General features: G+C 42.6%; 1 protein-coding gene across 1 annotated transcript in view; it reads left to right on the top strand.

Moving 5' to 3' along the window:
* The first annotated feature begins 7,773 nt into the window (after nt 1–7,773).
* Nucleotides 7,774–24,952, top strand: part of si:dkey-29p10.4 (E3 ubiquitin/ISG15 ligase TRIM25) — a 43,622-nt gene continuing 26,443 nt past the window's right edge. Inside the window, exon 1 of the mRNA XM_060915284.1 lies at nt 7,774–8,086. Coding sequence (XP_060771267.1) covers nt 7,846–8,086 — 241 coding nt within the window. The 5' untranslated portion in view covers nt 7,774–7,845. The remainder of the gene's footprint in view (nt 8,087–24,952) is intronic.

Below are 24,952 nucleotides of genomic sequence, written 5' to 3' on the forward strand. Positions count from 1 at the left end.
CATTGCCGAGCACTGCTTCTGGAGGTGCCCTGGCTCCCTGCAGTGCCAGCAAACCGGCCCGGGCTTTCTCTCTGCACCGGTGCTCTGGGGCTCACTCACCTGAGGGAGGGAAGAGACAGACACGGAAGCGGGAAATGGGATGGCACCGCAGGTGCGGCGGGCCAGCTGGGGTGGAGCCGGCCCCTGCCTCCGCGGTGGGGGAATGGGGCGAGGACGAGACACAGAAGGGAAAGGGGAGAGAGAGAGAGAGAGAGAGAGAGAGAGGGGAGAAGAGGAGATCTGCTGTCCTGCCGTCGGAACAGCCGCCAAATGGTCCTCCGCCAGCTCGATGGCCTGATCCAGCGACGCCGGATGGTGGCACTGGACCCACTCCGTGATTCCTTCGGGTAGTCAGGTGATGAACTGTTCCAGTACCACCAGATCGACGATTCCCACGGCATCGTGGTTGTCAGCCCTCAGCCACCGCCAGCAGGCGTCCCGGAGTTGCTGGCCAAATGCGAACGGCCGGCCGACTTCCTCCAGGTGTAGAGCGCAGAAGCGCTGCCGGTGTTGTTCAGGGGTGTGCCCCACATGCTGGAGGATGGCCCAACGGAGGTCCGCGTAGAACAGCCAGCTGTCGGTGGGGAGCTGTAGCATGGCCAGCTGCGCCTCGCCCATTAACAGGGGGAGGAGGCACGCCACGCGCTGTTCCACCGGCCAGCCCGAGGCCTCTGCTGCCTGCTCAAAGAGCATGAGGAAGGCCTAGGGGTCGTCTTCCCGGCCCATATTCACTAGGGTGAGGTGTGGAGGGCCCGCGGCAGTGGAGGTGGTGGACCCCGCCGACGCAAGGAGGTGCCAGAATGCCTGACGATCTTCCTGCTGCGCCAGCACCAGGGCCTCGAACCTTTGCTCCTGCTCTTTCCGGATCGCGACTAGCGCCTGGTGCTGACTCTGCTGGGCCGTGGCAAGGGCATGGACCAGGTCCGCGAAGGGGGAGGACTCCATGGGGCTGTTCTTCTCTGTGGTCCGGTCCCGGGTTTCGGCACCACTGTTGCAATTTGGATGGGTGGGTGGAGCACAGAAGTACAACCAGCCAGAACTGAGTTCCCAAAAACTCTTTTATTTTAGCTTTTCAGCTTTTACTTTTCACACTCTCCCAGTCAGATGCACACACACAAGTCGTCTGGTTGGGGAGAGAGCTTCCCTCCTCTGCTCTCTCTCTCTCCTTATATAGGGCGTGGTCACTGGGGAAGACACACAAACACACGTTAACTGAAATCAGGTGCAGTGATTCTGCCACTTACCTTCCCTGACTCCGCCCTCCAGTCACAGACCGACGCTTGACCACGCCCCTGCTGCCACAGTACACAATCTGTCTGACTATGGATTGGTGGAGTCCAAACTCTTTAGAGATGGTTTTGTAACCTTTTCCAGCCTGATGAGCATTAGCAACGCTTTTTCTGAAGTTCTCAGAAATCTCCTTTCTTCATGCCATGATACACTTCCACAAACATGTGTTGTGAAGATCAGACTTTGATAGTTCCCTGTTCTTTAAATAAAACAGGATGTCCACTCACACCTGATTGTCATCCCACTGATTGAAAACACCTGACTCTAATTTCACCTTCACATTAACTGCTAATCCTAGAGGTTCACATACTTTTGCCACTCACAGATAGATTAGATTAGATTAGATTAGATTAGATTAGATTAGATTAGATAAAACTTTATTGATGAGTTTGGGAGGGTTCCCTCAGGGAAATTAAGATTCCAGCAGCATCATTACAGATAACCAGAGAAAAGAAATAGAGAAAACTTCTAGATAAATTAAAATCAATTAACTATTTACATATACAAATATAAAAGAATAAGATATGGGGAAGAAAGGAAGGGGGAGGGGGAAAGGGGGGAGAAGTGGGGTTAGGGTAAGTGTGTGTGTGTGGGGGGGGAGCAGGAAAGATATTGCACTTTATATTGCACATTATATTGCACATTGTCCGGTTTTGCTTATTGTTAGGCTAGGCTACTGCTCCTTCCCATCCTCTGTCCTCCTGTTACCCCTCACCCCCCCAGAGAGGAGTTATACAGTCTGATGGCATGAGGGACAAAGGAGTTTTTAAGTCTGTTCGTTCTGCTCTTGGAAAGGAGCATTCTGTCATTGAACAGGCTCCTCTGGTTGCTGAAGACAGTGTGTAGAGGGTGACTGGCATCGTCCATGATGTTCAATAGTTTGTCCATAGACCTCTTCTCTGCCACCATCATCAGAGAGTCCAGCTTCATACCGACCACAGAGCCGGCCTGCCTTATCAGTTTGTCCAGCCTGGATGTGTCCTTATTGGATGTGCTGCCCCCCCAGCACACCACAGTGTAAAACAGGACACTGGTGACCACAGAGTGATAGAACATCCACAGGAGTTTCCTGCAGATGTTAAAGGACCGCAGCCTCCTAAGGAAGTATAGCCTGCTCTGTTGCTTCCTGTATAAGTGTTTGGTGTTGCAAGTCCAGTCCAGCTTGTTGTCCAGCCACAGCCCAAGGTACTTGTAGGAATCCACAGCCTCCAACTTGACTCCCTCAATCAGAACTGGTCATGACCTTGGTCTGGATCTCCCAAAGTCAATGACCAGCTCCTTGGTCTTCGAGGTGTTGAGCTGCAGATGGTTCCTGTTGCACCACACAGCAAAGTCCCTCACCAGGCTCCTATACTCCTCCTCTCTGTTGTCACTGATACACCCAATGATGGCTGTGTCATCGGCAAACTTCTGAATGTGACACAGCTCCGAGTTGTAGCAGAAGTCCGCGGTGTACAGAGTGAAGAGAAGAGGGGCCAGCACCGTGCTCTGGGGTGCTCCGGTGCTGCTAATTATAGTGTCAGATGTGATGTCCTTCAGCCTGACGTACTGCAGCCTGTCAATGAGGTAGCTGGAGATCCAGGTGACCAGGCAGGGGTCCACTCACATCCTGTTCAGTTTGTCCTGAAGCAGTAGGGGCTGGATGGTGTTGAAGGCACTCGAGAAGTCCAAGAAGAGGATCCTCACTGTGCCATTTCCCTTATCCAGATGCGAGTGGGCTCAGTGTAGCAGGTAGAGGATGGGATCTTCCACACAGACACCTGCCCGGTACGCAAACTGCAGACAGTCCTGGGCATGTTGTACCTGGGGTCTGAGGAGGCTGAGGAAGAGCCGCTCCAACGTCAGATGTGAGGTGAGTGCCACCGGTCGGAAGTCGTTCAGCTCACTGGGCCGATTCTTTTTGGGAACTGGAACGATACATGATGTCTTCCAGAGGGTTGGCACTCTCCCCAGCTGCAGGCTGAGGTTGAAGATGCATTGGAGTGGTTCACCCAGTTCAGCAGCTCAGGTCTTCAGTAGTCATGTACACACCTTGTCCGGGCCTGCTGCTTTCCTTGGGTGAAGCTTCCTCAGTTGACCTCTGACCTGGTCTGCAGTAATGAATGGAGGAGTCTGTGTTGAGGTGGGGGAGGAGGGGGCTGCTGTGATGACTGGGGGGAGGTGTGTTGAGGGAAGAAGGAGAGATGGCTACAGTGAGGGAGAGGGTGGGGGGGACGTGGGCTGGTTGAACCGACTGAAGAAGTCATTCAACTCGTTCGCCCTCTCCACTGTCTCCTCAACGACTCTGGTCTTTGTATTGTGGCCTGTGATGGTTTTCACACCTTCCCAGACCTCCCTCATGCTGTTCTCCTTCAGCTTCTGCTCCACCTTTCTCCTGTAGCTGTCCTTAGCTTCCCTCATGCAGCGTTTCACCTCCTGCTGTGCTGCTTTCATCGCCTCCCTATCCCTGCTCCTGAAGGTGGCCTTCTTCCTGTTGAGGACAGCTTTGACTTCCTGTGTTACCCATGGCTTGTTATTAGGGTAACACCGTACAGTCTTAGCGGGGGAGACCACATCTGCACAGAAGCTGAGGTAATCTGTCAGACAGTGTATCAGCCCCTCTATGTCCTCACAGTGTGGGCTAAGCAGCACATCCCAGTCCGTGATGTCATAGCAATGTATGTATGATATGTAGATATGTAATATTGGATCATTTTCCTCAATAAATAAATGACCAAGTATAATATTTTTGTCTTATTTCTTTAACTGGGTTCTCTTTATCTACTTTTAGGACTTGTGTGAAAATCTGATGATATTTTAATGAGAATGGAGATGAGAGTGTAGTGAAGATGCAAGGAGTAGATGTAAAGAAAGTTGGTGGATTCAAGTACCTGGGGTCAACTGTGCAGGAAAATGGGGGCTGCGATAGTGAGGTGAGAAAGAGAGTGCAGCCAGGGTGGGGCAGTTGGAGAAGGATTTTGGGAGTCATTTGTGATAGGAAAGTCCCAGCAAAAGTGAAAGGTAAGATGTATAAGACAGTAGTGAGACCAGCTGTTATGTATGGATGGGAGACCGTACCCTTAACGAAGAGACAGGAGGCAAAGTTGGAGGTGGCAGAGTTGAGGATGTTAAGGTTTGCGATGGGAGTGACAAGGTTGGACAGGATAAGGAACAAGCACATCAGAGGGACAGCACATGTAGAGAGCTTGGGAATTAAATTAAGAGAGATGAGACTGAGATGGTATGGGCACATCCTGAGAAGAGATGCAGAGCATGTTGGAAGGAGAATGTTGAGCATGGAGCTGCCAGGCACACGAAAATGAGGAAGGCCAAAGAAGAGATACATGGATGTGGTGAGAGAGGACATGAAAGTGGCAGAGAAGGATGCTGAAGACAGGGAGCAACGGAGAAGAAAGATGCGCTGTGGCGACCCCTAATCGGGAGCAGCCAAAAGAAGAAGAAGAAGAAGGAGATTTATCCAGAAATATAGAAAATTCTAAAGGGTTCACAAACTTTCAAGCACCACTCTATCTATCTATCTATCTATCTATCTATCTATCTATCTATCTATCTATCTATCTATCTATCTATCTATCCCTTGGCTCAACTTTGAGAATTGAGTTACACGTCAGTCCTGGGATCGAGATGCTGACCTGCAGTTGACTTGCTGACTTTAGGACTGCAGTTGACTTGCTGCAGTTGACAGGTGGTTACGGTCGCCTTACAGCAAGAAGGTTCTGGGTCCAAGCCCAGCGGCCGGCAAGGGCCTTTCTGTGTAGAGTTTGCATGTTCTCCCCGTGTCTGCATGGGTTTCCTCCACAATCCAAAGACATGCAGGTTAGGTTAATATGGGACGGCCTTGGGCTGAGGTGCGCTTGAGCGAGGCACCTAACTCCCAACTGCTCCCTGGACGCTGTTAGCATGGCTGCCCACTGCTCTGGGTATGTGTGTGTTCACTGCTTCAGATGGGTTAAACGCAGAGAAGAAATTTCACAAGTGTGTGATGAATAAAGTTATTCTTTCTTTCTTTTCTGACTTTGGGACTGCGGTTGTCGTGAACAGTTTTGCGCTCGGGTTTCCATTGGTGGGGGGTTTATAGCATCAACGAAGCTGACTTTATGTTAGGACTGTTAATGTTAGTCATGTTGTCTGTTGTTGCCCAAATGAGGATGGGTTCCCTTTTGAGTCTGGTTCCTCTCGAGGTTTCTTCCTCATGTCGTCTGAGGGAGTTTTTCCTTGCCACTGTCACCACAGACTTGCTCATTAGGGATAAAATTAGCTCATGGGTTGTTTTACAATCAGGGTACAAATTTTGTGTCACAAGGGTCCAAAATTCAAATTGATTCAAACTGGTTCTTGTACCAGTTTTTAAGTGAAGGACAAGTTAAAGAGCAGATAGGCATGCGTAATAGTTTGTATTATAACAAGATTAAGTGTAGCTTTAAGCAGGGCTGGGAGAAACAAATGAAGTGATTCTTGGAGAGGACTTTTTTTTTTTGACAATTCAGAATCCACTACTTCCATAGTACTTTTAAATATAAGGCTGTAAGCTTTGTGTTAGTTGTCTCTAATATTTATGTCCCAATATCTTGACCACATTTTAGGATGAAAATAATCATTTTAGATATGTTATTTTATATTGAAAAATTAGCTGTCTCGGAGAGGACATTTTTTTGACACAATTACATACTAATTTGATCAAAATAGTCTGAAAACTTACTGGCATTCAACATTAAAACTTAACTATGTTTCCAATGATATGGAACCAAATATTTGTTTTATGGTATAAAGAATGATTTAAGTGCATCCCTTTTGGAGCTACCTGTGGTCAAAAAAAGCACTTTTTCTAAATGACACGAGTAATTTTGCTAAATATGACATATACACTACCGTTCAAAAGTTTGGGGTCACCCAGACAATTTTGTCTTTTCCATGAAAAGTCACACTTTTATTTACCACCATAAGTTGTAAAATGAATAGAAAATCTAGTCGAGACATTTTTCTGGCCATTTTGAGCATTTAATCGACCCCACAAATGTGATGCTCCAGAAACTCAATCTGCTCAAAGGAAAGTCAGTTTTATAGCTTCTCTAAAGAGCTAAACTGTTTTCAGCTGTGCTAACATGATTGTACAAGGGTTTTCTAATCATCCATTAGCCTTCTGAGGCAATGAGCAAACACATTGTACCATTAGAACACTGGAGTGATAGTTGCTGGAAATGGGCCTCTATACACCTATGGAGATATTGCACCAAAAACCAGACATTTGCAGCTAGAGTAGTCATTTACCACATTAGCAATGTATAGAGTGGATTTCTGATTAGTTTAAAGGAACAGTCCACCGTACTTCCATAATGAAATATGCTCTTATCTGAATTGAGATGAGCTGCTCCGTACCTCTCCGAGCTTTGCGCGACCTCCCAGTCAGTCAGACGCGCTGTCACTCCTGTTAGCAATGTAGCTAGGCTCAGTATGGCCAATGGTATTTTTTGGGGCTGTAGTTAGATGCGACCAAACTCTTCCACGTTTTTCCTGTTTACATAGGCTTATATGACCAGTGATATGAAACAAGTTCAGTTACACAAATTGAAACGTAGCGATTTTCTATGCTATGGAAAGTCTGCACTATAATGACAGGCGTACTAACACCTTCTGCGCGCTTCGGCAGTGCATTGATACAGAGCTCAGATATCAATGCGCTGCCGAAGCGCGCAGAAGGTGTTAGTACGCCTGTCATTATAGTGCGGACTTTTCATAGCATAGAAAATCGCCACGTTTCAATTTGTGTAACTGAACTTGTTTCTGGTCATATAAACCTATGTAAACAGGAAAAACGCGGAAGAGTTTGGTCGCATCTAACTACAGCCCCAAAAAATACCATTGACCATACTGAGCCTAGCTACATTGCTAACAGGAGTGACAGCGCGTCTGACTGCGTCTGACTGACTGGGAGGTCGCGCAAAGCTCGGAGAGGTACGGAGCAGCTCGTCTCAATTCAGATAAGAGCATATTTCATTATGGAAGTACGGTGGACTGTTCCTTTAAAGTGATCTTCATTGAAAAGAACAGTGCTTTTCTTTCAAAAATAAGGACATTTCAAAGTGACCCCAAACTTTTGAACAGTAGTGTATTGCCATACATTCACCAAAAATAACGTTATCACCAAATTTTTTTTGCATGGTAAATAGAGCTATCACAGGGCTACAATAAACAACCAAGTTTATTTAGTCAAGCCTTTTGATATTGAAGATAATAAGTGTTAGATGTGATTTTTAGCTTGCGTACCCTGGTTGTAAAACAACCCTCATGTTTGAAGTTGTTCAAATTCTGTAAAGCTGCTTTGCGACAATGTTTATTGTTAAAAGTGCTATACAAATAGGCCCTCTAAGATGGCGGCGACGTTGACGTGTTTATTCTACTTCCGGGTCTGCGCTGTAGCTTTAAAAGTAAACCGACTCCGCCCCTGTTGCGTTTTAAAAACGTTTCGTTTGTGTGGAGCTCGGCTTCCCGCGCTGCTGGTCTGATCGGGTCTGCATCATGGGTTCTTCTCTTGATAAACTGCCTGGTCGCTCGTCAGTTTGCCCGTTGTGTCACTGTGAGAGCTGGGATTCGATCACACTGGAATGCGGGCACGGGTTTTGTCGGAGCTGTGTGCAGGAGCTGTGGAGCGGCGCCTCTGCGGGCCCCTACTACTGCCTGGAGTGCAACCATGAAATCCGGAAGCTGCCGGACTTCAGAGAGACCAACGGAGCTTCAACATCTGCAGGCGCGCGCACAAGTACTGATCCAACTCCTGATGTTTATTCTGATCGCGTGTTCAGGCTCTTTCCTGCGTAAACTATAACATGCGCCATGTTTATAACACACACGCTCGGTGATTAAACCTGGCACTGTGCCCACTGCTTTCATTTCAGTGCAGCTAACTGGGTCTGCCACAGCTCGGGTGCATTATTACTGCAAACCTCATGATACAGCTTTATTCCTTAATTTAACACCACATCGAGTGTGTGTGTTTATTTACAGTACCAGTCAAAAGTTTGGAAACGCCCTCTAATTCAGTGGGTTTTCATTATTTTAAAATTTTCTGAATTGTAGATTAATACTAAAGTCATTTACATATGTTTTATATTTTAGATTCTTCAAAGTAGGCACCTTTTGCTTAGATCAGGGCTTTTCAAAGTGTGGGAGAGTCCCCCTTACAATTTTTGTTATTGCTATACTTAATGTTCCATTCGTATTTAAAAAAAAAAAAGGTTGTTGTACACTGTTTTTTTTACACATTTTAAACATCTGTGCTTTTTTAAAACATCTTTTTTTTACACGTTTTAAACATCTGCTTTTTTTTAAAAAACATTCTTTTTTACACGTTTTAAACATCTGCTTTTTTAAAAACATCTTTCTTTTTTACACGTTTTAAACATCTGCTTTTTTAAAAACATCTTTCTTTTTTACACGTTTTAAACATCTGTGCTTTTTTAAAACATCATTCTTTTTTTACACGTTTTAAACATCTGTGCTTTTTTAAAACATCATTCTTTTTTTACACGTTTTAAACATCTGTGCTTTTTTAAAACATCATTCTTTTTTTACACGTTTTAAACATCTGTGCTTTTTTAAAACATCATTCTTTTTTTACACGTTTTAAACGTCTGTGCTTTTTTAAAACGGCTTTCTTTTTTTACACGTTTTAAACATCTGTGCTTTTTTAAAACATCTTTCTTTTTTACACGTTTTAAACATCTGTGCTTTTTTAAAACATCTTTCTTTTTTACACGTTTTAAACATCTGTGCTTTTTTAAAAACATCTTTCTTTTTTACACGTTTTAAACATCTGCTTTTTTAAAAACATCTTTTTTTTACACGTTTTAAACATCTGCTTGTTTTTTTAAAAAAAAGCAGATGTTTAAAACGTGTAAAAAAGAATGTTTTTTAAAAAAATTCTTTTTTACACGTTTTAAACATCTGCTTTTTTAAAAACATCTTTCTTTTTTACACGTTTTAAACATCTGTGCTTTTTTAAAACATCATTCTTTTTTTACACGTTTTAAACATCTGTGCTTTTTTAAAACATTCTTTTTTTACACGTTTTAAACGTCTGCTTTTTTTAAAACGGCTTTCTTTTTTTACACGTTTTAAACATCTGTGCTTTTTTAAAACATCTTTCTTTTTTACACGTTTTAAACATCTGTGCTTTTTTAAAAACATCTTTCTTTTTTACACGTTTTAAACATCTGTGCTTTTTTAAAAACATCTTTCTTTTTTACACGTTTTAAACATCTGTGCTTTTTTAAAACATCATTCTTTTTTACACGTTTTAAACATCTGTGCTTTTTTAAAACATCATTCTTTTTTACACGTTTTAAACATCTGTGCTTTTTTAAAACATCTTTCTTTTTTACACGTTTTAAACATCTGTGCTTTTTTTAAAACATCTTTCTTTTTTACACGTTTTAAACATCTGTGCTTTTTAAAACATCTTTCTTTTTTACACGTTTTAAACATCTGCTTTTTTAAAAACATCTTTCTTTTTTACACGTTTTAAACATCTGTGCTTTTTAAAACATCTTTCTTTTTTACACGTTTTAAACATCTGCTTTTTTAAAAACATCTTTCTTTTTTACACGTTTTAAACATCTGCTTTTTTAAAAACATCTTTCTTTTTTACACGTTTTAAACATTTGTGCTTTTTTTAAAACTTTCTTTTTTACACGTTTTAAACATCTGTGCTTTTTTAAAACATTTTCTTTTTTACACGTTTTAAACATCTGTGCTTTTTTTAAAACATTTTCTTTTTTACACGTTTTAAACATCTGTGCTTTTTTAAAACATCATTCTTTTTTACACGTTTTAAACATTTGTGCTTTTTTAAAACATTCTTTTTTACACGTTTTAAACATCTGTGCTTTTTTTAAAACATCTTTTTCTTTTTTACACGTTTTAAACATCTGCTTTTTTTAAAACATCATTCTTTTTTACACGTTTTAAACATCTGTGCTTTTTTAAAACATCATTCTTTTTTACACGTTTTAAACATCTGTGCTTTTTTAAAACATCATTCTTTTTTACACGTTTTAAACATCTGTGCTTTTTTTTAAAACATCATTCTTTTTTACACGTTTTAAACATCTGTGCTTTTTTAAAACATCATTCTTTTTTACACATTTTAAGCATCTGTGCTTTTTTAAAACATCTTTTTCTTTTTTACACGTTTTAAGCATCTGTGCTTTTTTAAAACATCTTTTTTTTACATGTTTTAAACATCTGTGCTTTTTTTAAAACATCTTTTTTTACACATCTGTGCTTTTTTTAAAACATCTCATAGCATCGTTAGCTAGCACCTCTTGGCAGACAACACACTGTGGCAGTGGCGCATCTTCAGATCCAGTCCATGAAAATCCAAACTTTAAATAATCGTGGTCATACTTCCTTCTTTTTTTTGCTTGGCCCAGACTCTGTCTCCTCACTCACTGTAGCTTTAGGTACTAAAAATCGATCCATTTTGTCTCTGGCAAAGGGTAGCTGAAGTTTGCTAAATGTCTGCAATAGTAACTTTTATTCTGGTTTATTTTTCCTCACGTTGCGCCCCCTAGAGGAGGCACGCCCCACACTTTGAAAAGCCCTGGTTTAGATGACAGCTTTGCACATCTTGGCATTTTCTCAGTCAGCTATATGAGGAATGGCTTTCAGTTTAGAGTTAATTTCTTGACCTCTTAATGTGTTTGAGACCATCAGTTGTGTTGTGAAGAGGTAGAGTTGGTATACAGTGAATGGCCCTATTTGAGTACTGTTCTAATCCATATTATGCCAAGAACTACTCAACCAAGTAAAGAAAAACGACAGTCCATCATTACTTTAAGAAATGAAGGTCAGTCAGTCCGAAAAACTTCAAGAACTTTGAAAGTATCCCCAAGTGCAGTCACAAAGACCATCAAACGTTATGATGAAACTGGCTCTCATCAGGACCGCCCCAGGAAAGGAAGACCTAGGGTTACCTCTGTTGCACAGGATAAGTTCATCAGATACCCCTTTTCCACCAAATCAGTTCCAGGGCTGGTTTGGGGCCAGTGCTGGTGCTGGTTCACAATTCGTTCAACTTGCGAGCCAGCTGAGAACCAGTTTTCTTTTCCATAGCTTGTGGTGCTAAGGGGAGCCACATCATTACGTCGCTGTATACGTCAGTTACATTGCTGCGTTTGCATAAACCTTGGCGTGACTATCGAAGCAACAACAACACTGAGAAGAAGCAGCAACAACAATAATGGATGACTTCGCGTTTGTACAGCTGCTGCTTCTCATCGCTTAAAAATGGCGACCTTTCGCGGTCTTGCGATTGCTGTTGGTCTTAACAACTCCGCCCCTAAGCGGTTCTTTCCTCTGGCCCAGAAAAGAGCTGGTGCTAGCCTGGAACCGGTTTTTCTGGCCCCAGAGCCAGTTCTTTGTCAGTGGAAACAGAAAACCCGGTTCCAAACCAAGCACTGGCCCCGAACCAGCCCTGGAACTGCTTTGGTGGAAAAGGGGCAAGAGTTACCAGCCTCAGAAACCGCAAATTAACAGCACCCCAGATAAGAGCCCACCTAAATGCTTCAGAGTTCAAGTAGCGCACACACATCTCAACATCAACTGTTCAGAGAAGACTGTGTGAATCTGAATTTTATGGTTGAATTGCTGCAAAGAAGCCACTTCTAAGGAAGAACAAGAGGAAGAGAATAGCTTGGGCCAAGGAACACAAGGAATGGACATTAGACCAGTGGAAATCTGTCCTTTGGTCTGATGAGTCCAAATTTGAGATTTTTGGTTCCAATCGCCATGTCTTTGTAAGACGCAGAAAAGGTGAGCGGATGGTTCCTACATGTGTGGTTCCCACAGTGAAGTATGGAGGAGGAAGTGGTATGGGGGTGCTTTGCTGGTGACACTGTTGGCGACTTATTCAAAATTGAAGGCGCACTTAACGAGCATGGCTACCACAGCATTCTGCAGCGACATGCCATCCCATCTAGTTTGCGCTTAGTGGGACCATCATTTGTCTTTCAACAGGACAGTGACCCAAAACACACCTCTAGGCTATGTAAGGGCTATTTGACCAAGAAAGAGGGTGATGGAGTGCTTCGTCAGATGACGTGGCCTCCACAATCACCTAATCTAAACCCAATTGAGATGGTTTGGGATGAGTTGGACCGCAGAGTGAAGGCAAAGCAGCCAACGAGTGCTCAGCACCTCTGGGAACTCCTTCAAGACTGTTGGAAAACCATTTCGAGTGATTACCTCATGAAGCTGATTGAGAGAACGTCAAGAGTGTGCAAAGCTGTAATCAAAGCAAAAGGTGCCTACTTTGAAGAATCTAAAACATTTTGGTTTGATTAACATTTTAAAGTTTACTAAATGATTCCTTACATGTTGCTGCATAGTCTGGATGACTTCAGTATTAATTTACAATGTAGGAGGAAAAAAACCCATCGAATTTGAAGGTGTTTCCAAACTTTTGACTGGTACTGTATATATTAACACCTCATACCTGTGTTACCTTCTGGCTCTCCCCTTTTAGTCATGCTGTCGTAGTTAGTTGCCGGAGTCCCTGCTTGTACTCAGTGCAATATGTATACTGTTCCTACTTATTCAGGTGACATTGGGCATACCTAACAACCCCCCCCCCCCCCCCCCCCCCCCCCCAATCTGTCCCTCGGAGTTATACATCGGTCCTGGGATCGAGATGCTGACCTCTTCTGCTCCTCGGACCTGCCTGATCCATCCTGGTGCCCTGTGTCTGGTTGGAGTCTCATCGCATCGCTGCTGTGGAGGACGGCCCCATGTGGACAGTTAAGTCACACTTGGAAGATGCTCTGGACTCTTACAGTAATGCTTTTATGGCTGAGGACTACAGTTGACTTGCTAACTCTAGGACTGCAGTTGTCATGAACAGTTTTGCACTCAAGTTTCCATCAATGAAGAGTTACAACATCAACGAAACTGACTCCATGTTAAAACTGTTAATGTTATAGCCATCCTGTCTGTTGTTGCCCAAATGAGGATGGGTTCCCTTTTTGAGTCTGGTTCCTCTCAAGGTTTCTTCCTCATGTCATCTGAGGGAGTTTTTCCTTGCCACCGTCGCCACAGGCTTATCATCGGGGATAGATTAGGGAAAAAAAATTAGCTCATGTTTTAAGTCGTTCAAATTGTGTAAAGCTGCTTTACGACAATGTTAAAAGCGCTATACAAATAAACTAGACTTGACTTTTATACATTAATACATACCATACTTACCAACTTTTCAAAATTCTCCTGGGGGAGAAAAGTGCGTGAAGGACATTTTCAATTGGACCAGGCTATGATGCGCGGTTGAAACTATAAAAACAGTGGATCCCAATTAATTGCAAACCATTTGAAATTTATACAATTAGAGGTTTTGAATTGTTAATATTGTTCTATCAATTACTATAGGTTATGGAATTCATGTATCAGGCATGGGAGAGCTCAGAGTGAAAAATCTGAAATAATACTCTTGTCTTGAATTTTAATATAACAATGAAAGGTCAAGTTTATTTGTATAGCACTTTTAACAATAAATATTGTCGCAAAGCAGCTTTACAGAATTTGAACAATTTAAAACATGAGCTAATTTTATCCCTAATCTATCCCCAATGATAAGCCCAGGCCTAGAAATTAATATTTTTTTCACCAGCCAGCCAAACTAGTTACCTTCCAAAGTAACTCGCCAAACAGAAAATCAACTAGCCAAAATTTGCTCATGTATGAATTTTACTTCTGTCAAAAATAACGCAAAAGAGAGTAGTTACCATTGTTCATGACTAATGTGCATTTATTTCAAGACCCGAGTATTTTGATACTGTTGTTAAATACATAAATGAGAACACAGAGCACCATAATATAATATCAACAAATAATAATATATTGGAAAACTTGGCAACTTGGTGTATGAGTATTGAAAACAAATATACTTACTTTCATGACTATAGCACCCAAAATATGTCCAACATGCTTTCTGTATTTAACCATTTATGAGAGAGAAAGCATTAGGAGCTTCATATTGACTAGGAATCAACTTGAAAAAAATTATTCCATAAAAATCGTATCGCACCCAAGGCCTACCCTGCTCCCACGTTTGCTTAGAAGTCCTTTGTCGTTTCTCCTTCTCGTACGCTTTATCGGCGGCCTTTTTCTCCTCTTCAGACCGAGGTCGCTTTGTCCCCATCTCTGGTGGTTTCTGTACACCTTTCAGAAAATTCCACATCGCGACGTAGCTTTGGCAGATGTAGATGTAAACAACAACAAAAACGTGTTTAAATGGGCGATAATGTGGCCACATCTAATTGAATTTGATAACGTGATTACCACGATATTCAACGAGATGCGTTATATGCATGCACAGTAGTGAAAAAAAACGACATCCTGACTCGTACACGATATGATTCGGAATTCTTTGGTGTTTTCCGTCCTGCCGATAAATACATCGATTAACACACACGGCACACGCGTAATATGTGGCGGCTTTAGTTGACGGTGTGTCTGAATCTTCGCTTCATGTATATATTTTTTATTTTCAACTAGCCAGCCGGGCTGGCTAGTGACAGGAATTACCCGCCAAATGACAAATTAAGTCGCCTTGGGCGACCGGACCACCATGAATTTCGAGCCGTGAAGCTTGTGGCGACGGTGGCAAGGAAAAACTCCCTCAGACGACATGAGGAAGAAACCTCGAGAGGAACCAGACTCAAAAGGGAACCCATCCTCATTTGGGCAACAACAGACAGGATGGCTATAACATTAACAGTTTTAACATGGAGTCAGTTTTGTTGATTAACTCTTCACTCATGGAAACTTGAGTGCAAAACTCTTCATGACAACTGCAGTCCCAAAGTCAGCAAGTCAACTGCAGGAGTCCAGAGTGTCCTCCAGGCGCGACCCCCAACTGTCCACATGGGGCCGCCCTCCACAGGAGCGATGCGATGAGACTTCAACCAGACACCAGGATGGATCGGGCAGGTCCGAGGAGCAGAAGAGGTCAGCATTTCGATCCCAGGACTGACATGTAACTCGGAGGGACAGATTTTTTTTTTTGGGGGGGGGGGGAAGAAAACACAGGTTGTTAGGTATTGCCCAATGTCACCTGAATAAGTAGGAACAATATACATATTGCGCTGAGTACAAACAGGGACTCCGGCAACTAACTATGACAGCATAACTAAAAGGAGAGAGCCAGAAGGTAACACAGGCATGAGGGAGCCCCGGGACATAAAGCAGCCAGCCACTACACCATCAACAAACTCGAGTGAGCAAGCGAGTGGGGACTCGGTGTTTTCCCCAGAAAAAAATGAAAGCCCTAAATTCTGGCATGATAATACATAGACAATTGAGCGCCAATGGTGCGAAATGAAACTAGGGGGGTTTGGCCCCCGGGAATTTTTTTTTTTAAAATAGATGCTCTCAGGTGCATTTTCAGGGTCTCTGCGAGGTTTTCGATACATGATTATAGGATAGATTTTACCAGTGTTTCAATGATTTCTGACCTAAATAGTATTAATGTACAACCCCGATTCCAAAAAAGTTGGGACAAAGTACAAATTGTAAATACAAACAGAATGCAATAATTTACAAATCTCAAAAACTGATATTGTATTCACAATAGAACAAAGACAACATATTAAATGTCGAAAGTGAGACATTTTGAAATTTCATGCCAAATATTGGCTCATTTGAAATTTCATGACAGCAACACATCTCAAAAAAGTTGGGACAGGGGCAATAAGAGGCTGGAAAAGTTAAAGGTACAAAAAAGGAACAGCTGGAGGAGCAAATTGTAACTCATTAGGTCAATTGGCAATAGGTCATTAACATGACTGGGTATAAAAAGAGCATCTTGGAGTGGCAGCGGCTCTCAGAAGTAAAGATGGGAAGAGGATCAAGATCACTGGGTGCCCGTGATCTTCGGGCCCTTAGACGGCACTGCATCACATACAGGCATGATTCTATATTGGAAATCACAAAATGGGCTCAGGAATATTTCCAGAGAACATTATCTGTGAACACAATTCGCCGTGCCATCCGCCATTGCCAGCTAAAAGTCTATAGTTCAAAGAAGAAGCCGTATCTAAACACGATCCAGAAGCGCAGATGTCTTCTCTGGGCCAAGGCTCATTTAAAATGGACTGTGGCAAAGTGGAAAACTGTTCTGTGGTCAGACGAATCAAAATTTGAAGTTCTTTATGGAAATCAGGGACGCCATGTCATTCGGATTAAAGAGGAGAAGGACGACCCGAGTTGTTATCGGCGCTCAGTTCAGGAGCCTGCATCTCTGATGGTATGGGGTTGCATTAGTGCGTGTGGCATGGGCAGCTTACACATCTGGAAAGACACCATCAATGCTGAAAGGTATATCCAGGTTCTAGAGCAGCATATGCTCCCATCCAGACGACGTCTCTTTCAGGGAAGACCTTGCATTTTCCAACATGACGATGCCAAACCACACACTGCATCAATTACAGCATCATGGCTGCGTAGAAGAAGGGTCCGGGTACTGAACTGGCCAGCCTGCAGTCCAGATCTTTCACCCATAGAAAACATTTGGCGCATCATAAAACGGAAGATACGACAAAAAGACCTAAAACAGTTGAGCAACTAGAATCCTACATTAGACAAGAATGGGTTAACATTCCTATCCCTAAACTTGAGCAACTTGTCTCCTCAGTCCCCAGACGTTTACAGACTGTTGTAAAGAGAAAGGGGATGTCTCAGTGGTAAACATGGCCTTGTCCCAACTTTTTTGAGATGTGTTGTTGTCATGAAATTTAAAATCACCTAATTTTTCTCTTTAAATGATACATTTTCTCAGTTTAAACATTTGATATGTCATCTATGTTCTATTCTGAATAAAATATGGAATTTTGAAACTTCCACATCATTGCATTCCGTTTTTATTTACAATTTGTACTTTGTCCCAACTTTTTTGAAATCGGGGTTGTATACACATTTGAAATTTCACCTTAAAGTTCAACATGCAAGTTAAACTGATTTGTTATAGATTACTTGGGTATATGATCGATTGAAAATCTACGGGGATCCCTTAATTATCTATGATCAAGTAGTGTTGTAACAAAAATGTGCATGAACAGTGGTTTGCTCCATCTTATGCAATCCAATGAAGAGAATCGATCATCATGACCTCACAGGGATCTGAACCTAAGACCTGCCACCTTAAAATAAGTTGCTGTATTATTATAACTGTAATGGTTTAGAATGTTTCTGATGCAATTACCGTAACATATGTATAACTAAGATACACTGAAAAGTAAGGCAACTGCATATTATAAAGTTTAAATTTTTGCACTTTAAATGGGCTAGATTAAGATAACTTGATTCATACATTTAAGTTTGCAGAAAGATTATGTACTTGTTCATGAATGATAATGGACTCGGCCAAACTTTTGTGATTTTAAAGTCAGTCGGCTTTGTCCGTCTGGTGGGGAACAACATCGGCAGCCAGTGAGATCGCTTATAATGAATCAGAAACTTCCGGGATGTCTGACGTTTTCTTTCGATATTTTTATTGGACGGTTTGAACACGTGATCTTGACACAGCCAACAGATTAGTTTGTTTACATCATACCACGTGGACATATTACTTTGACAGAATCAACACAAACATTGGAAAAAAAGACCGCTTGTTTGACACAAATATCAATCAATATATAAATGGATCTGTTATTTGCTCTCCTATGTATCGAGTTACTTGTGGGTAGGAAATTTAACGTATCGGTATAAATCTAAGCGTATCGGATTTTAACTAAAGCGACTAAGCGTATTGGCAGGCAGAGCAAGCGTATTGGGCCCGATACGCTAAAACGCTTTGGGGAAAACCATGGGACTGACAGCATCCATACATCCCAGTTTACCAAAACACTCTGTCTGAGGACCCTCCAGATCTACTCCTTTACCTCAACACCATTAACAAAAGGCTTGACTAAACAGATGTTTTCAGCCTAGACTTAAACACTGAGACTGTGCCTGATTCCCGAACACTACTTGGAAGGCTGTTCCATAACTGTGGGGCTTTGTAAGAAAAGGCTCCGCCCCCGATGTAGCCTTCACTATACGAGGTACCAGCAGATAGCCTGCACCTTTTTGGCCCTTTTCCACTACCCTTTTTCAGCTCACTTCAGCTCGCTTCAGCTCACTTCAGCCCGACACGGCTCGCGTTTCGACTACCAAAAACCAGCACGACTCGGCTCGCTTCAGCCCTGCTTAGCCCCTAAAACTCACACGGTTTTGGAGTGGGGCTGAAGCGAGCCAAACCGTGCCGAGTGAGGTTGGGGGCGTGAGCAGACACTCCCCTGTGCACTGATTGGTGAGGAGGAGTGTCCTCACATGCCCACACACGCCCCGCGAGCACGCTGGGATCTGTAAACACCGCAAACCCGGAAGAAGAATAATTACGAGAATTTCTGAAGCCTTATGCGCCTCGCCTCATCTATACGCTCTTGCCAGTATCTGTTGGCGTTGTCAGTGACAACAAGCCACAGCACCAAGACCAGCAACATTAACGACTCCATGTCCTCCATGTTTATTGTTTACTATTCGGGTCGTGAGACTACCGCTTAAAAGATCACTGATGTCACTGTTTGCGCTGCTTAACGACATCACGTGATGTCCACCCACTTTCGCTAACTCCACCCAATGTGTCCACCCACTTCCAGCCAGCACGGTTCAGCGCGGTTGTAGTCGAAATGCAACTCCAACAGCCCCGCTCAGCTCGACTCAGCACAGCACGGCTCAGCCGCGTTTGTAGTGGAAAAGCGGCATTTGATCTAAGTAGGCGTGGCGGGAGTCTTAAATCAGGGAAGTCTTAAATCAGGTTTTTAGCTGAAAAATCTTATGCCTGAATATTGTATACATGCAGAGACCTACAGAAGATAACACAAGTGATGCTTTAGAAGAATGTTTATAACTTCTTAAAATGGTCACAATGAAAAGTATTATTGGATTGCATCAAATGTTTTCCTTCTGTAAGCTCATGTAAAAATACAGAGAACTATAATATATGAATTAAATACAATTTTAATAAGATTTAACCAAAATAGTAACAACTCGGTTAAATAAATACTGCACTGTCTTATACTACTAAAATGCATCTCCAGGGCTTTCCATGAGCGCCGGCTGCCGGCCATACAGCCGACTACACAATTAAGTCCAGCCGGCTACTTTAATGACTATTTTTGTAGCCCACAGGCTCTAAATATTAATTTTCGATTTTAATAAAATTAAATGTTTATCTAACGGACTGACAATGATGTCAAATTGAACTGCACTCATTTAAGTTGTGATTCGTGCTGTTTGTACCGATAACCACGAATTCCCCACAGACTTCGTTGATGAAGGGAGAGTAACTCATCCGCGGCCCCGACATGCAGTGTGTGCGCACGCACTCGGCGGAGGCAGTAGTGTGTCGGGGCCGTCGGAGGGAACCGAAGTAGAGAACGCTTATTTTGTCTCCGGTAAACCAGTCTTCTCTCGTTCAATTACGTGCTGGCATCAAAAGACACCGTTGGTTGTAAATGAAACCAAACTGAGTCATTGGAGTGTATTTTTATACACACATGGAGAAATGTTGGCTGAGTGTGTAATTGTGTAGCCCCACTGCAGACCGTTGTTGTTAATTCATAGCATGCTCAGTTGCGTGAATGTCATGCACCGAAAATAAGAGATTTACAAGCCAGGAACGCCTCATGATGCAATATGTGAGCTTGTATAGCCTATTACTGATTTTTCGGTGCGCAAATCAGTTTTCATTGGTGCATTAGCGTCTGGCATACACTAATGAATAAAAAAAAAAAAAAAAGATGCAATGTGTTGTAGTAATAATAGAGTAAATATCTGAGAAATTAGGCTAATAATAATAATGGGAAGATGGTGATGGTGAAGATGATTAAGACGGAAATGGGGATAAAACTATTTAAATGTTTTCTGAAGTGCTGGTAGCATTCTAGACTTTTGTTGAATATTTAACTTTTATTTTAAATTATTTTTATTTGTACATTTTAGGTTATATTTTTGTCGCTCTGAAAGTTATTCAACAGGTTATAATGACCTGCAACCTCAGTTTGTCAGTTGAACGCAAGAAAAGAAAGATCTACTGCCATTTTACTTTGTATTTGAGTAAAGTGAATAAATAAATGGTCTGGGGGGAAAATACATTTTAATCCTGGGAACTGCGTGCACAGGAGTTTATTTTGTTTACCCCCCCGGCTGGCTACGTATTTGTCATGGCTGGCTAGTATGAGCCTTAGTGGAAAGCCCTGCATCTCTCTCACTAAACACTTTCCAACAGAATTTTTAAAAAGCACTAGAAATCCTATCAAAATCCTATCGGAATGCATCAAAGGAATTTGCTCATTTGCAAACTTTGACTGAAAGTTTTCAAACAAAATGTAAAAATGGCGCTATAAATACTACCATACTATCAATATACTCCACAAAGAAATTCACTCAAATGCAAAATTTTAGTACTACCAAAATACACTCACTAGTAATCTTTGACTTAAAACCTCAAAACTCGATCAAAATCAGTCACTTGTAAACTTTCACTTAACTCATCTCATTATCTCTAGCTGCTTTATCCTGTTCTACAGGGTCGCAGGCAAGCTGGAGCCTATCCCAGCTGACTACGGGCGAAAGGCGGGGTACACCCTGGACAAGTCGCCAGCTCATCACAGGGCTGACAGACAGACAACCATTCACACTCACACCTACGGTCAATTTAGAGTCACCAGTTAACCTAACCTGCATGTCTTTGGACTGTGGGGGAAACCGGAGCACCCGGAGGAAACCCACGTGGACACGGGGAGAACATGCAAACTCCGCACAGAAAGGCCCTCGCCGGCCACGGGGCTCAAACCCGAACCTTCTTGCTGTGAGGCGACAGCGCTAACCACTACACTACTGTGCTGTCCCACTTAAAACTTTCAAACATAAATTCAAAATAGCACTAAAACACTACCACACCTATTCAAATACACTCACCAAACAAATTCTCTGTCATTAAACACTTTAGAAGTTGTACAGTTTGTTTCTGAAATGGTATGGAAAACTAGTTTAATTTCGCACTCAAATGTCCATTATATTCTGATTTAAGGCATCTTTACCTTAAAGGAACAGTCCACCGTATTTCCATAATAAAATATGCTCTTACCTGAATTGAGACGAGCTGCTCCGTACCTATCCGAGCTTTGCGCGACCTCCCAGTCAGTCAGACGCAGTCAGACGCGCTGTCACTCCTGTTAGCAATGTAGCTAGGCTCAGTATGGCCAATGGTATTTTTTGGGGCTGTAGTTAGATGCGACCAAACTCTTCCGCGTTTTTCCTGTTTACATAGGTTTATATGACCAGTGATATGAAACAAGTTCAGTTACACAAATTGAAACGTAGCGATTTTCTATGCTATGGAAAGTCCGCACTATAATGACAGGCGTACTAACACCTTCTGCGCGCTTCAGCAGCACATTGATACGGAGCTCAGATATCAATGCGCTGCCGAAGCACGCAGAAAGTGTTAGTACGCCTGTCATTATAGTGCACACTTTCCATAGCGCAGAAAATCGCTACGTTTCAATTTGTGTAACTGAACTTGTTTCATGTCACTGGTCATATAAACCTATGTAAACAGGAAAAACGTGGAAGAGTTTGGTCGCATCTAACTACAGCCCCAAAAAATACCGTTGGCCATACTGAGCCTAGCTACATTGCTAACAGGAGTGACAGCGCGTCTGACTGACTGGGAGGTCGCGCAAAGCTTGGATAGGTACGGAGCAGCTCGTCTCAATTCAGGTAAGAGCATATTTCATTATGGAAGTACGGTGGACTGTTCCTTTAAAATGTGTAACTGGTTGGTTGAACATTTGCTTATGGAAATTCATTCTCCCATGTAACCTGGTATTTGCATTCATGTTTTTGCCGTGTGGTATTGGGTTTAGTGGCCATGATGAATGACTGCTTGTAAAAAAATGTCGGACAGCGTGGGTGAATCCTACATTACGGAAGTGACTGTCATTCTGTTCGTTGACTGGTTAAAAATCAGTTGACATCAGCAGTGTTTCTCATCCGATTATGTCCAATCAGAATCGTGAGTATTTTTAACTTGGCGGTAGGGATTTCCCCAAACCGGGAGATCCAGTTTTTAACAAATACGATCGGGAGGCGGGAGACGGAAGCTAAAATCGGGAGGGTTGGCAAGTATGATAGACATGCATACACACAGTGGTGCTTGAAAGTTTGTGAACCCTTTAGAATTTTCTTTGCAGCAAAACCTCTGCAAATTCATTGTTAGCAATCCCTTAGAAATCCATCTTGTCCTCACAAAGATGGTGAAACAAACTTGTGTGTTTGTCAGTAAAGAAAGCAACAGATTGTCAACAACAAAACCTCCATAATGCTGAAGGCTACTGGGTTTTGGTGCAGAATGAAGAAGCAAGTGTGACTGTGTCCAGAAGAACTGTGGCCGGTTCTAAACTACACTCATTGGACCTGAGACTTTTTTTTTTTAAATTAAGCAAAGGGTCGTCTCACGCCAAATATTGACCGTTTCATTTGTTACGGTTTACTGCTCTTTATAGCCTTTTTTTTTTTTTTTTTTTTAAACTGTAGAAACATGTAATTTAACTCGTTCACATCTCTGCCAAGCTACATATTAGAATATCCAGATCTGAAAAATTGATCCGGATCCAAAATCTGGATCATCAAAATCAAATCGCTTGAACCTCGGGTAATACTAAAGCTGGACACCAAATTTCAAAAATCCGTTCGCTACTTTGAGTTGCGTTGGGAAAAGTCAAACAAACAAACTGGGACGAAAACATTAACCTCCAACAAAGTTGGTGGAGGTAATAATCTTTGAAGGCGTCTTTACAGCATTTCTTTGCATGTGCTGAAGACTTTTGCACAGTAGTGTGTGTAGACGGAGAGCATGTTATTCTTTTATCAACGTTAAAGGGGCTGACTCACCCTTTCAAGAATCCATTTCGTTGTTTGTTTTGAAAGCGCGTGACTGCTGCTACTCTAACTTTCTTTGCAGCAAAACCTCTGCAAATTCACTGTTAGCAATCCCTTAGAAATCCATGTTGAGCTTTTTTTTTTTTTTTCCCAATCTGTGTGTCATTCATGGAAGTTTTCAATAGGCTATGACTAAAGGCCAATTTATGCTGACAACCCAGTCCTCGCAGATAGCGTCGCAGACAGTGTCTGCGTAGCCCCCCACCTTCGCAGACGCTCTGTGCGCACCTCCCAAAAATTGTGACCACCGCAGAAGCCTCGCAGACAAGAGGGCTCTGATTGGTCCACTCTACATCCGCTGTACACGCACTTCCGCTTCCCTACTTTCCCGGTTTGGTTTGTTTTCACGACCGGCATTTTTAAAAACACGAGCGAAGATGGAGCAGCATGAAGAGCGGTTGATTTGAGGAAGTACGTACATCTATACGACTCCAGTTCTAGTCATTATAAAAAAAAAAAAGTTCTAGTCATTATAAGTAACCGGAGGATAAACACTCCACTAACCACACCCACCAACTACTCCTAGCGACTTCGCGCCCCCTTGCATTGTGCCGGTGAATAACATCGCGCATGCCTATACTCCCCGCTCAACGATAAATTACAACTGTCTGCAAAAAGCTATCTGCGAAAGCCTTGTCGCAAGAGCATGCAGAGGCCTTAATGGTCTTTCTTTCATGGCTGCCCACGAGACAGCCGAGGTCAGTTCTGGTCCATTACAACAGATTAACCAATAACCATGGATCGGTCAAAATAATTGTAGATATATCTACAATTTGACAGTACAATTCATGATCTATGGCTTAGGATGTAGCTGGATTGTTGTGGATTGTGAAACGGTGGAATATCCATCCAGAATTTGACCAGTCATTGATGGCGTTAAGGCCAAATCAGGATGGATTCTGTGAAGGTCACTCTACCACTGCGTGGATTCTGGCTCTCCGTTGCATTGTTGAAGAACTTTGAAGAAGGCAGTCATCACTTTCATTGATTTTTTTCCGAAAAGCTTTTGAATCAATTCACCGGGACAAGATGTGTTTCTAATACTGGAGGCATACGGAATACTACCTGAATTTGAGTGCCATCAAAATTATGTATCACGACACATCTGCTAAAGTCCTCACACCAGATGGAATGACTAACCCCTTCAGTATAGATACAGGCGTCCTCCAAGGTGATCCACTTGCACCATTTTTGTTTATCATATGTCTTGACTATGCCTTAAGATCTTCAATCAGTGATGTAGATGGACTTGCTCTTCGCCGTTGTCGCCATCCTGCAGAACTTCTGTCTGACCTTGACTATGCAGATCTAGCAGTTCTTGAGGACTTAATCAAAGCTGCACAGGACCTACTTATCAGGGTGGAGAAAGCTTGTCAAGATATTGGTCTGTCCCTCAGTGCCCCAAAGACTAAATGTATGCTCCTGAATCCTTCACACGATCTGTTGCTTTCTTCAGATGGCTCCACAATTGAATGCGTTTATGACTTTAAGTATCTAGGTGGCTACACCACCATTCAACACGACGTGGACATCCAAATTGGCCAGGCATGGAGCGCACTCCGCTCGTGACAAAAAAAAAAAAAACTGGAAA

This window comes from Neoarius graeffei, chromosome 2 (genome assembly GCF_027579695.1).
Source record: "Neoarius graeffei isolate fNeoGra1 chromosome 2, fNeoGra1.pri, whole genome shotgun sequence".
Taxonomy (NCBI): domain Eukaryota; kingdom Metazoa; phylum Chordata; class Actinopteri; order Siluriformes; family Ariidae; genus Neoarius; species Neoarius graeffei.